At 35.2% G+C, this 13,017-nt stretch overlaps 2 protein-coding genes across 6 annotated transcripts; both read right to left on the bottom strand.

The window, feature by feature from the left end:
- Positions 1-229: 229 nt before the first annotated feature.
- LOC125280247 (gastrula zinc finger protein XlCGF26.1-like) lies at positions 230-3,646 on the bottom strand. Of its 3 annotated transcripts, none has more exons than XM_048210637.1 (4): positions 3,566-3,646; positions 3,239-3,376; positions 1,807-1,866; positions 230-1,674 (listed from the first exon to the last, which is right to left on the bottom strand). In XM_048210637.1, exons 2-4 carry the CDS (start codon positions 3,321-3,323, stop codon positions 386-388), a joined length of 1,434 nt encoding a protein of 477 aa, XP_048066594.1. In that variant the 5' UTR covers positions 3,324-3,376; positions 3,566-3,646; the 3' UTR covers positions 230-385. The 3 variants fall into 3 exon arrangements, with proteins under 3 accessions (XP_048066594.1, XP_048066595.1, XP_048066592.1); XM_048210638.1 differs by having other exon boundaries at positions 3,580-3,643; XM_048210635.1 differs by having other exon boundaries at positions 3,452-3,614.
- Positions 3,647-6,403: 2,757 nt separating this feature from the next.
- On the bottom strand, positions 6,404-11,154 carry LOC125280248 (gastrula zinc finger protein XlCGF52.1-like). Of its 3 annotated transcripts, none has more exons than XM_048210640.1 (3): positions 11,075-11,154; positions 9,925-10,053; positions 6,404-7,790 (listed from the first exon to the last, which is right to left on the bottom strand). In XM_048210640.1, the coding sequence occupies exons 2-3, from the start codon at positions 10,007-10,009 to the stop codon at positions 6,643-6,645; spliced, it is 1,233 nt and encodes a 410-aa protein (XP_048066597.1). In that variant the 5' UTR covers positions 10,010-10,053; positions 11,075-11,154; the 3' UTR covers positions 6,404-6,642. The 3 variants fall into 3 exon arrangements, with proteins under 3 accessions (XP_048066597.1, XP_048066598.1, XP_048066596.1); XM_048210641.1 differs by lacking the exon at positions 11,075-11,154 and adding an exon at positions 10,603-11,030; XM_048210639.1 differs by lacking the exon at positions 11,075-11,154 and having other exon boundaries at positions 9,925-10,405.
- Positions 11,155-13,017: the final 1,863 nt, after the last annotated feature.

Genomic DNA, 13,017 nt, shown 5'->3' with positions numbered 1-13,017 from the left:
TTCAGAATCACTGTAAACATCAAAATAAACACTGTACTTACGCGATTAGACATGCTGCATGACGAACACTTTGTAAAGATCCATTTTGAGGGTTATATTAGCTGTTTGAACTTTTTTATGTTGTTTAAAGCAAGCGCGAGCTCTTGGGGTGTGGAGCACCAGATTTAAAGGGAATTCAGGGAATCACCCTGAATCGGCTCATTTCTAATTATGCCCCAAAATAGGCAGTTAAAAAAATTAATTAAAAAAAATTCATGGGGTATTTTGAGCTGAAACTTTACAGACACATTCAGGGGACACCTTAGACTTATATTACATCTTTTTAAAAAAAGTTCTAGGGCACCTTTAAATTGTTCCTTCTTTTGTGGATTTTCATTTGACAACTTTATATAAGAAAATCTTCCCAGGTGTAAGGTCTCTCTCCAGTGTGAATTCTCATGTGTTTTCTGAGGTTTTCTTTAGGTGTGAAACTCTTTCCACACTCAGGACAGGGGAAATACTGCGCTTTGGGGTGAGCACTTTCATGCAGTCTAAGGTGTTTCTTCTTTGTAAAACTCTTTCCACATTGAGTGCATTTAAAAATATTCTCTATTGAGTGAAATCTCATGTGAGTAGTAAGGTATGATTTATTTATGAAACTCTTTCCACACTGAGGGCAGCTGAAAGGCCTCTCTCCTGTGTGAAGTTTCATGTGACAAGTAAGGGATTCTTCATGTTTTAAACACTTCCCACACTGATGGCACTTAAAAAGCTTCTCTGCAGAGTGACTTGTAATGTGTCTCTTTAGGTCGTTCTTTCTTTTGAACACCTGTTCACAGACTCCACACTGATGGCCCTTAAAAGGCTTCTCCACAGTGTGAAGTGTCAAGTGTCTCTTCAGGTGCTTTTTCATTTTGAACACCTTTTCACATTGGTCACATTTGAAGGGCTTCTCTTCAGAGTGAATTATCCTGTGCTTGTTAAGGCGTTTCAAAGTCGTGAAACACTGTCCACACTGGTGACATATAAAACAATTCTCTCCTGTGTGAATTCTCATGTGTACATTGAGGGTGTCTTTACGTGTGAAATGCTTTCCACACTGAAGACATATAAAACAGTTCTCTCCTGTGTGAATTCTCATGTGTAATTTAAGGGAGTCTTTGCGTGTAAAACGCTTTCCACACTGATGACATATAAAACTGTTCTCTCCTGAGTGAATCCTCAGGTGGAAATTAAGGGAGTCTTTACGTGTGTAAGTCTTTCCACACTGATCGCATTCGAAAGGTCTTTCTCCAGTGTGAATCCTCATGTGATCATTTAATGTCTTTTTTTTGGTGTAACTCTTTCCACACTGATCACATTTGAAAGGTCTTTCTCCAGTGTGAATCCTCATGTGATCATTTAATGTCTTTTTTTTTGTGTAACTCTTTCCACACTGATCACATGTGAAAGGCTTCTCTCCAGCATGAACTTTCATGTGGATTTTAAGGTTTCTTGCTGTAGTGAACAAGTTTCCACACTGTTGACAGGTGAAAGATCTTTTAGATCCTCTTGCCTCCTCACCACTTTTTTCTGAGGAAGAGTTTTCACTCTGCAAGCAAAGTTTTTCTTCAGCTATGAAATCATGTTTCTCACACTGTTGTTTCTCCTCCGTTTCATTCAGTTCAGGACTCTCCTCTTTAAGTGGCATCAGGTCTGAAAAACGAAAAATACAAGTTAAGCCCAATTTCTTAACATAAAGCAACAGACATCAAATGACTACTTGTATTCAATGTGCTAAAGGATATTCTATCATTATCATAATGAAAAATTTGCAAGTTTAGATACCTGTAACAGTTATTTTATGATCATTTAGATCAGGGCTTCCCAACTCTGATCCTTGAGTACCTTCAAAAATGAATAAAGTCGTTATTTTTGTTTGTTATTAGTGCACAAAAAGTATTTGCGTCACTTCAAAATATTAAGGTTGAACCACTGTATTCACATGGACTAATTTTAATGATGTCTTTACAACCTTTTCTGGGCACTGAATGTTGCATTGATGTTGCTGGCTTATAGCTCTCAGATTTCATCAAAAATATATTAAACTCGTGTTCCGAAAATTACAGTTTTGGAATGACATAAGGGTGAGTATTTAATGACAGAAATTTCATTTTTGGGTGAACTAACACTTTAAAGGATTAGTCCACTTTCAAATAAACTTTTCCTGATAATTTACTCACCCCCATGTCATCCAAGATGTTCATATCTTTCTTTCTTGAGTCGAAAAGAAATTAAGTTTTTTGATGAAAACATTCCATTATAGTGGACTTCAATGGCCTCCAGATGGCTGAAGGTCAAAATTACAGTTTCAGTGCAGCTTCAAAGGGCTTTAAGCTTCCGCTTTCCGTATTCTTCAACAAGCTTACGCTGTATGTCCTACGCCTTCCCTATTCTATTTATGGAAAAAAACGGAACTGGCGCTGCGTTCAAGACAATCGCGTGCAAGACGATCATTTGTGTTTCTAAAGCATATACAGTTGTATTTTTTTCCAAAAATGACCGATCGTTTCGCTAGATAATTTATTCCTCGTCTGGTATCGTTTAAAGCCCTCTGAAGCTGCTCTGAAACTGTAATTTTGACCTTCAACCGTTTGGAGGCCATTGAAGTCCACTATAAGGAGAAAAATCCTGGAATGTTTTCATCAAAACCTTAATTTCTTTTCGACTGAAGAAAGACATGAACATCTTGGATGACATGAAGGTGAGTAAATTATCAGGAAAATTTTGAAAGTGGACTAATCCTTTAAGATGTGTTTTGGTCAACTGAGTGGACATCTCCTGCACTAGAGTCACATAAATGTACATGTTGCATAGCTGTGCCCTGAAGACCAACCATTTTTAAAAAATAGATCAAATAATTACACTGTTTAATAGTTCTAATAGTTTTTGCTATATACTGAAACTGGAATTGACACAGACTACTTAAATTTTGGTATCGTGACAACACTAAGAGTTCTGGATCTTGTAAATTGACATTTCTCTTAAAAAGCATGGATTTAACTCAGGATTCTGGAGTGTCTATAGTGATTGATTTATTGATTATGACATAACAGCATTATGTCTAATGCTTTAGTTGTGACACTCATATGTCTATATTCTTCATATGTTCAGATTCTTTCATGTCAATTTCAAGTCATGACTTTTCAAAACGATTATTTATTTGTTTAAATGTCAACATTTTCATGAGAACAAAATGAGTTCACATTTGAAAACCAACCTTCTTGCTCCTCAGTATCTTCATGTTTCACTCTGAATGGTTCTGAAATGTTCATGTCTTCAGTCTCCTCTTTAATAAATGCCATCTTGAAAACAGTGTCACGTAGATATCAGTTGTTTCACCAATTGTTTCTTGTTCCTGTGTGTTTGGACGTTATTCATGTTTAATATCAGGAAAACAAATGATAGAAAGAAGTCGGCAGATATCCATTACCTGAAAACTGAACTGTAAAGCGTCAAATGGCACCTAATCCATTCGTTTCAAACTACATGTAAGATATTAACTGATTGAACGACTTGTATAAATTTAAACGCCTCAAATACTCACACAAAAACTCAAACCTTTGTTCAGCCAGAGGAGAGCAGTGCAGTCTTATGATGTCATAACGCCAGACCAAAATAAAAGTCCCGTCCACAATATATATAATTATATATATATAGTAGTTCTTATATTTTCAGCACATTGGTTGACAAATATATATATATATATATATATATATATATATATATATATATATATATATATATATATATATATATATATATATATATATATTTATTTTTTTTTTTTTTAATTGTCAACCAATGTGCTGAAAATATAAGTACTATTGTAAGAGTGAGCTGGTGCAGAAACCCTTTATACTCTGATGACAACTGAGGGCACTTAATGTTACAGAAACTCATCAATAATTTTCTTGCTGTGATACAGGAGTGGTCTGATCTTTATGCTAAAAAAACATGCTTTTTTAATCACAATGTTGAGTGCTAAGTGATAATGTTTTCTTATCTGTGCCATGTCTGAAGTAACCTGAGACAAAGTATTTATTTTTAACTATTGTTTCAGCATATGACAGAATTTCCAAGTCTTGTTTATTTCAAATGTACAGCACTTTATCCGGATTGTCCAGATTAGTCCATATACACAGAGGTTTGGTTATTTTGGTAGGACTATAAAAGAAAAGTAACAAGTCAGCACACTGAAAAAATAAATAAATGTGTGTATATATATATATATATATATATAAAATGAATAATAGCCTCAAACACACAAAATAGTCCAAGGACATTCTTCTACAGAGATTTCATTCTTTATTCTTTAATGGCATTTTTAAGAATTTCAAAATCTAACCCAGTCAACATTTTAAGACCATTTTGATGTGATATTTATATCAAATTTGTATAAAATTATATAAAATAAGCAAAAGCTGATGTTTCTAAAGCATGCTTTATTTTCAGAACCGCATTGCTAGAACCCTAGCAATGATTTAGTTGTTTAACTGATTAAAAGTTTAATTTATATATTATCCTAACCAACCCTAGCTCTAAACCTACCTGTTGGTAATGCTACTGATTAAATTTAATTGATATATTGTCCTAACCAACCCCTATCCCTAAACCTACCGATTGTTAACCTTGTTTAAATATTTAAACTAGATGGCGCTGTCACAAAAACAAAGGTCCTAAAAGTGCAGCCTCTGGTTTTGCAGGCAGATAATATTGGGCAGCTCTGATGACTCAGGCTGGAAATCTCACAGTGATAACTAGATGAATAAGAATCAAACTGAGCCAACAAGATGACAAATAAATCTGAACTGTGGAGCCTAAAGATTCCCAGCACAGAAGTCCCATCAGGTCCAAATCAAGACTTTGGGCGCACATACAATTTTTAAAAATATATTGCCTCCTTACGTTTTTTCAGTGTAGTTATCTAACATGTAATGTAGCTGACTGAATTTCTTTCTTTTTTTTTTTTGAAAAGAGGAATTTAACTGTAGTTATTTAACCAGGCTACTTGATATCTTAAGAAGCTCATAGCTTGACACGGTTTCTCCAAATTGTGTTTTGAAAAAGAGTACACTTTTAAAAAGTGTCATTCTTATTAAAAATAATATAATTTAAAAAATATACTTGAGTGTGAAATGAATGTAATGTTTTTGGACACTGCATGCTCATTGCAATGAGACGAAAATGTATTATAGGCTAACATTTATGTTAAATGCAATTAACTTAACTTTAGAGTGCTTTTTTTTCAACCCAATTAAGAAGACCTTTAATATAATTTCTTCTATCGTCACTGAAATATAGTTCAAATATACAGACAATAATTTATGATAAACTAAAATACACTTTAACTTCATTTTTATTGAAACTTGTATGCTTTTAAATATGTTTGTAATTACACATTTGTGATGAAGTTGCAATATAGCACATTTATAAAATATATGACCTTTTAATGTAATACTGCTGCATCCGAAAACCAGCTGACTTGTTGCCTCACTGCCCTATCAGGCAATGACTTGGCAAGCAGCGCACGAAGGTACAAAACTGATTTCTGAGGCAGCGTAACGATTTAATGACAGATAACAAAACAGAGAGCACTTTGGTAACAACAAATTGAATGTTTAATTACTACAATACTAACTTCTCGCTAGAAATGTCATCAAAAGTGGGGAAAGTTGGTCAAAATGTACACTTTATACACAAACTGACACACCAACCTCAAATTTTAGATGCCATCTTTATTTTTTTAGTTAACAGTCAGGGAATGGAATGTGCAGGATTGTGGGATATTAAAGGCAGCGAAGGATACATCTATGCTGCCTTCAGAAATCCATCAGATGAAGGTGTCTCAGGATATATATATATATATATATATATATATATATATATTATATATATATATATATATATATATATATATATATATATATATATATATATATATATATATATATATATATATATATATATACACATATATTATTCTGATAATCTATTATGCTTTGAAAGGGACAAAGGGGTATGAGTTGTCTACATAATGTACACGATGCCCATAAATTAGAATCATAAGTATTTTAAAATGGAGTTAATTTATCCCTAACAGGGTGACCCTTCCATTTAATGTTTAATTTTGTCAAAAATAATTTGTATGATGTTTTACATCAACCTGGTACATGCATAAATTAATGCATACAAATAAAATACAAATAGATATGTCAAAGAAAAGTGCATACATACAGGGTTTTTTCTTACAGAAATTAAGATATTTTAATAAAATTTGACAGTCTCAGATTTCATTCAAAATATCTTTGTGTTTCAAATATTAATTAAAGACTTATGGGTTTGGATTTGGAATGACATAAGAGTGAGTAATTTTCATTTTGGGGTGAAATAACCCTTTAAAAATTCTGTCATTATTTACTCACCCTCATGTTGTTCCAAACCAGTATGGGTTTCTTTCTTTCTTCTGTTGAACACAAAAGAAGATGAAAAATCTGAAAAATAAAAGTTTCTTTCCTCTGTTAATATTTACATGCCTTTTAAGTGTTTTTGTTTGTTTTGTTTTTGTATGTAAAACTCTTTGCATGGTTGACATTTTTAAATCATTCTCTCTTTTATAAAGTCTCATGTGACAATTAAGGTGTCCTTTATGTATGAACCACTTTCCACATGGTGAAATAAGGTGAATGCCTTCTCCCTTTTGTGAGATCTGATGTGATTCTTAAGGCGTCCTTTAAATGTGTAACGCTTTCCACACTGAGGACAGGGGAAAGGCTTTTCTTTGTGGCTGTGAGTACTTCTATGTATCTGAAGGAGTTTCTTTTCTGTAAAACACTCTCCACAAAATTTACATTTCCAATTGTTCCCTCTTGAGTGAACTCTCATGTGAACAGTAAGCTGTCCTCTATGTATGAAACACTTTCCACACTGAGTGCAGCTGAAAGGCTTCTCTCCAGTGTGAATCTTCATGTGGTAAGCAAGCGATTCTTCATGTTTTAAACCCTTTCCACATTGATGGCACTTGAAAGGTCTCTCCTCAGTGTGACTTCTCATGTGTCTTATGAGGTCCTTATTTATTACAAATCCCTTTCCACACTGATGGCACTTGAAAGGCTTCTCCTCACTGTGACTTCTCATGTGCGCCTTAATATTTTTACTTATTTTGAACCTCTTTCCACATTGGTGACATTTGAAAGGCTTCTCTTCGGAGTGAATTATCACATGCTTGTTAAGGTGTTCTATGTCTTTGAAACTCTTTCCACACTGATGGCATATAAAATGGTTCTCTCTTGTGTGAATTTTCATGTGTAATTTAAGGTTGTCTTTACGTATGAAACACTTTCCACACTGATTGCATGTGTAAGGCCTTTCTCCAGTGTGAATCCTCATGTGAATCATTAAGGTCTTGCTTCGCGTGTAACTTTTTCCACACTGATCACATTCGAAAGGTCTTTCTCCAGTGTGAACCATCATATGATCCTTTAAGGTATTGCTTCGTGTGTAACTCTTTCCACACTGATCACATGTGAAAGGCTTCTCTCCAGTATGAACTCTCATGTGGATTTTAAGGTTTCCTGCTGTAGTGAAAAAGTTTCCACACTGATGGCAAGTAAAAGATCTTTTAGATCCTGCCTCCTCGCCTCTTTTTTGTGCGGAAGACTTCTCAGTCTGTGAGCAAAGACTATCTTCATTTATGAAATCATGTTTCTCATACTGATCTTCCTCCTCCATTTCATTCAGATCTGGACTCTCCTCTTTAAGCAGCATCAGGTCTGAAAGGTGAAAACAAAAAAAACAAGTTAACACCAATTTAATAAAGAGCAAAAGACATCAAACAGCCACAGTCATGTGAGAAAGAAAGGACAGCCTATTGAATTCTGCTGCCTATTGAAGGGAGATAATCAAAATTCCCTTGCCTCTTCACTATATATACATATATCCTTTTTTGAATGATTGACATGAGTGATTATAATAAGAGTGATAATCAATAATCAATATGTAACCTCTTTTATTATTAACTGATTTGAGTGATTTGTTTCATATACATCCATAGAATGATTATGTGGCTGTTGAAATGTTCTTTTCAGAAGTTCTGCTGATATCTGTGTCTTTGTCTGTCCATTTGGAGACACTCTCACCATATGTCCAGCCATAGATCCATGTTTCTCTAACACCCTGGACAGCTAGGTCACAAAGGTCACCCTAGTAGCTGGACTACGTGACTTTTTCTCATTTCACAGTGTTATCCTGTCTCTATGTACTTCTCTAAAGAATAAAGATGAATATTATACGTAATTCTCTACAGAACTAGAACATGTTATCTTATGTTTTGAAGAAAACTTTCCTGTTTACAGTTGGAGCCTGGGTTGACTTCAACCTTGGAGAAAAAGCTGTGAAGCTGTGAATCTGTGTATGTGTGCTAATAATCTGTGCAGGTCCGGACAATTGGCAGTTCAAGCTGGAGACAGAGAGACGCCACCTCACGACCCTAAAGGGACATCCAGTCCCTAAATCTAGGGGTCCCTCGTCAGATTCCTGATGCCTGGAGATACGCTTCTTACTATCTGACCATGTGTGGAAAAATTCTAATCTTGTCTATCTTCTCTTAACCAATCAGAATCCTTTTTACCTTGGTAATGACGTAGTTAGTAGACTCTGTTAGAGTATAATTGGTGTGGAAATGTGTATGTATGCAGGGCGGCCTTAGGAACTCCTTGTGAGACTTGAAGTTGGCTTCTGCTGATGAAACTGCAAACTATTCTTCATTAAATTTTTCTTCAATTTATTAATTTTTTTTAAACTTTGACTCCGGGTCTTTATTCAACATATCTGGTTTCAAGGGTCCTAAACTGTTTATCCCCAACGCTATATATCAGGAAATAATGAAAAATTAATCTGGTTCCTTGGCAGGTCTTAAAATTAGGTAAATACAACCTCAGATGAACAACAACAGTGTGTCATTATTGTTTTAACAAAAACTAGGCAAAAATTAAATGAAATTAAAAGCCATGTGTGACAAACTATGTACACCATTACTGCTTCTATAGGAATTAAGAGGGTAAGTAGCAGTCAGGCACTGCTAATCAAATGTCTTTGATTAATTGATCATCAGCAAGTGTGATCCCCTCTATAAAAGCAGAAGTTTTGGCAGTTTGCTCGTCTTGAGCCTTCAGGTGTGTGTTAACAATACCATGGAGGAAAGACATCAGCATAGGGCTGGGCGATATATCGCATGCAATTGTCACGCGCATTTCGTCAGTAAAGCCGGTTACCTGATTACCGCTAAATCGCCATCACCTGCTTTCAAATGGAGCGGCATTTAATAGACAGAGCCGTAGATCACTGATAAGCTACGCAATACCGCGTTCATTATCGCAGATGAATCGCCTTCGATAATGAACGTGATATTGCGTAGCTTATCAGAGAACTATGGCTCTGTTTATTAAATGCCGCTCCATTTGAAAGCAGGTGATGGCGATTTAGCGGCAATCAGAGAACCGGCTTTACTGACGAAATGCGCGTGACAATCGCATGCAATATATCGCCCAGCCCTGTAGTATAGTCTCGGTGTTTATAAAATTAAATAATAAACTAAGTAATAGCAAATTAAATCACTAAACAGTTTAGGCTAATAGTTCTTTATGCTATACACAAACTGGTACTGAGAACTGTAAAATTTTACTAGTATTGATGCAGACTACTTACATTGGTATCATGAGTTCAACATCTTGTAAATCTACGTATAGCTCTTATACATCCGCCACATTAATTGTGGCATTCATTTGATTGGATTCTTAATATCATACCAATTTACAGGACTAACATATTTCAAAATTATCATTCATTTGTTTAGATGTCAACAATTTAATAAGCAACAAATAACAGAGTTCACATTTAAGAACCAACCTGTTTGTTCCTTAGTTTCTTCATGTTTCACTCTGAATGGTTCTGAGATTCTCATGTCCTCAGTCTCCTCTTTAATATACTCCATCTTGATATGTCACGTGATCTTAATTGTTTCACCGGGAGTTTTTCCTGTATTTTAGACATTTTGTCATGTTAAGTATGAAAAACCCAATATTACTTAAGTATGAACACACTTTACTTACAGACAAATAACACATCATTTATGAGCCCTTTACGGGACAAACTAACAGTATCAATGTAACAATTTTTAGACCATGCCAATACAAATGGAAAATATAGCCTGTGTTTCACGGAAAAAAAGAAAGCCATACATATTTGGAGCGACATGGGAGTGAGTAATACAGTATTATCATTTTGGGATCTACATTTAATAAATGCAATCATTAACAAGAAAAAATATGGAACTTCGTGTCAAAAAGGTCCATTGTGTTTTATGCTGCTTTCCAGGCAGGTTTTTGAGCCCGTAAGTCACGACTTCAAAAAACAACTCACGACTTTGTAGCGTTCCAGGAAAATCACGCAAAACTGCGTAAAAGTGTAAACAACCCAACATGGCGGACCGTAAGGGGCTTATGCTCATTAACAATAATATATTGTAATATATTTGAGGGAAACAGAGGAGGAAAACGGCGCATAAGGCAAGAGAAGCTGTTATACCTTTTATTTTACCGTGCACTTGCATAAACACTGCATCCGTAGGGGCTGCCATTGTTGTTTCGCGGGCTATGTGACGTCAGAACCCGTAATTGGGAGTACATCGATCTAGTACGAATTCACGGGTGGGAAGTCACGGGTTTGACTGCTGTTCCAGTGCACTTTCACGGGTAAGAAGGTTGGAAAACATGGGTTACGGGTTGCCTGGAACGCGGCATAACTACTCCTCAAAGTCAGTGCAGCCCGTGGCCATCTTTTCCCCCAACACACACCCTCGTGCTAATGCTAAAACCCACGGTTATTCAAATAATAATTTCACTACGCACACGGACCATGACTAAACATAACAATTAATTGATTTATTTTATGTTACTTGTAAAAAAAAAAAATAATATATAAATAATATATATATATATATATATATATATGAATCGCTTTAAACACCTTAAATACATAATCGTTCAGAAACACAAACCTTTGTCGAGTAAGATGAGAGCGGCGCAGCCTTATGACGTCATAACACCAAACCAAAATAAAAGTTCACATGGTGCTTCTTAAACGGAAGGCTGCCTTTTTATAAACAATGATTTAAAAAAAAATCAAGCAACCATTGAGTTTAAGGAGAGCTAAATTGTCTTTGGTATATATGTCAGCTTTAAAGAGTTATACTGGAAAACATATAGCTAAAGATGTTTTAAATAATTGCTGGGAATACAACAACAAAGGGAGAGGATATGGATGGAATATACATCAGCTAGCAGAGAAATATCAGATTTCAAATATAGAATGTAGTGTATCACCTGTGTGGGGAGAGGTCCCAACATGGATAATTCCTGATATTAAAATTGATTTAGAGATCCTAGAGAAGAAAAGGGAATGGGAGGAAATAGGTAAGATTAAATATAATGTAAATAAGTATATTCAGGAAAGATTTTATGCAAGTATGCACATTTATACGGATGGATCCAAAGACCCCAAAACAGGTACTACAGGAGTAGGAGTGTACATTCCAGATTTTAAAATATCCATAACTAAAAGATTAACATCTAATTTGTCAATATATTCTGTTGAAATGATTGCTATTATAATAGGATTAACATGGGTAGAGGAAGTAAATCCAGACAGAGTAGTGATATGCTCTGACTCTGCTTCAGTTTTAACATCGCTATTAACTCATCATTCTTCTAGAGAAGATCTTTTGTGTGAAATATTTACATTATTGTGGCGGATTCAAAGAAAAGGAGTGATAGTTGGATTTTGTTGGGTGCCAGCACATGTAGGAATAGCTGGTAATGAATCTGCTGATGAATTAGCAAAAAATGCTTTAAAAAGGGAAGTCATAGATTTTAATGTTCCTTTAAGTAAAGCTGAAGTTAAAACTATTATTAAGGAAAATATTAATAAAGAATGGCAGGAAAAATGGAATACTGATAATAAGGGAAGACATTTATATAATATTAAAAAAAATGGTAAATACTAAAAGAAATATAAGTGGTAGAAATAGGAAAGAAGAGGTAATTATTACTAGGATGAGACTTGGACATACGGGATTGAATGCTTCATTGTTTATAACTGGAATACATGAGACTGGTCTGTGTGAGAATTGTGGGAAGAAAGAAACAGTGGAGCATGTAATATATGATTGTAAAAGGTATGATGAAGAAAGGAAGGAATTAATATAATTTTTAAACAAAAAAGGAAAGGTAAATAAGGATTTAGAATATTTATTAGGATATGATTTTAATAGAGATAGAGTTGGATACAGGATATTAATAAAATATATATATACTGGGCTAAGTGAAAGGATTTAAATATAGAACGTGGATGCTCTAGTCTATACTGGATCTTAGGAGAACACGGATTTAGACTGGAGGAGCTGAACACGCAGCGTCAGGACACGTCTGGATGGGAGCATATGTTGTTCTAGAACTTGCATATACCTTTCAGCATTGATGGTGCCTTTCCAGATGTGTAAGCTGCCCATGCCACACGCACTCATACAACCCCATACCATCAGAGATGCAGGCTTCTGAACTGAGCACTGATAACAACTTGGGCTGTCCTTGTCCTCGTTAGTCCGGATGACACGGTGTCCCAGTTTTCCAAAAAGAACTTCAAATTTTGATTCGTCTGACCACAGAACAGTTTTCTACTTTGCCACAGTCCATTTTAAATGAGCCTTGGCCCAGAGAAAACGCCTGCGCTTCTGGATCATGTTTAGATATGGCTTCTTTTTTGACCTATAGAGTTTTAGCCGGCAACGGCGAATGGCACGGTGGATTGTGTTCACCGACAGTGTTTTCTGGAAGTATTCCTGAGCCCATGTTGTGATTTCCATTACAGTAGCATTCGAAGATCACGGGCATCCAGTATGGTTTTCCGGCCTTGACCCTTACGCACAGAGATTGTTCCAGATTC

The sequence above is a fragment of the Megalobrama amblycephala genome, linkage group LG12 (genome assembly GCF_018812025.1).
Source record: "Megalobrama amblycephala isolate DHTTF-2021 linkage group LG12, ASM1881202v1, whole genome shotgun sequence".
In the NCBI taxonomy this organism is placed as follows: Eukaryota; Metazoa; Chordata; class Actinopteri; order Cypriniformes; family Xenocyprididae; genus Megalobrama; species Megalobrama amblycephala.
Note: the sequence above shows the minus strand (reverse complement) of the source record. Positions and strands in the feature narration are given on the sequence as shown.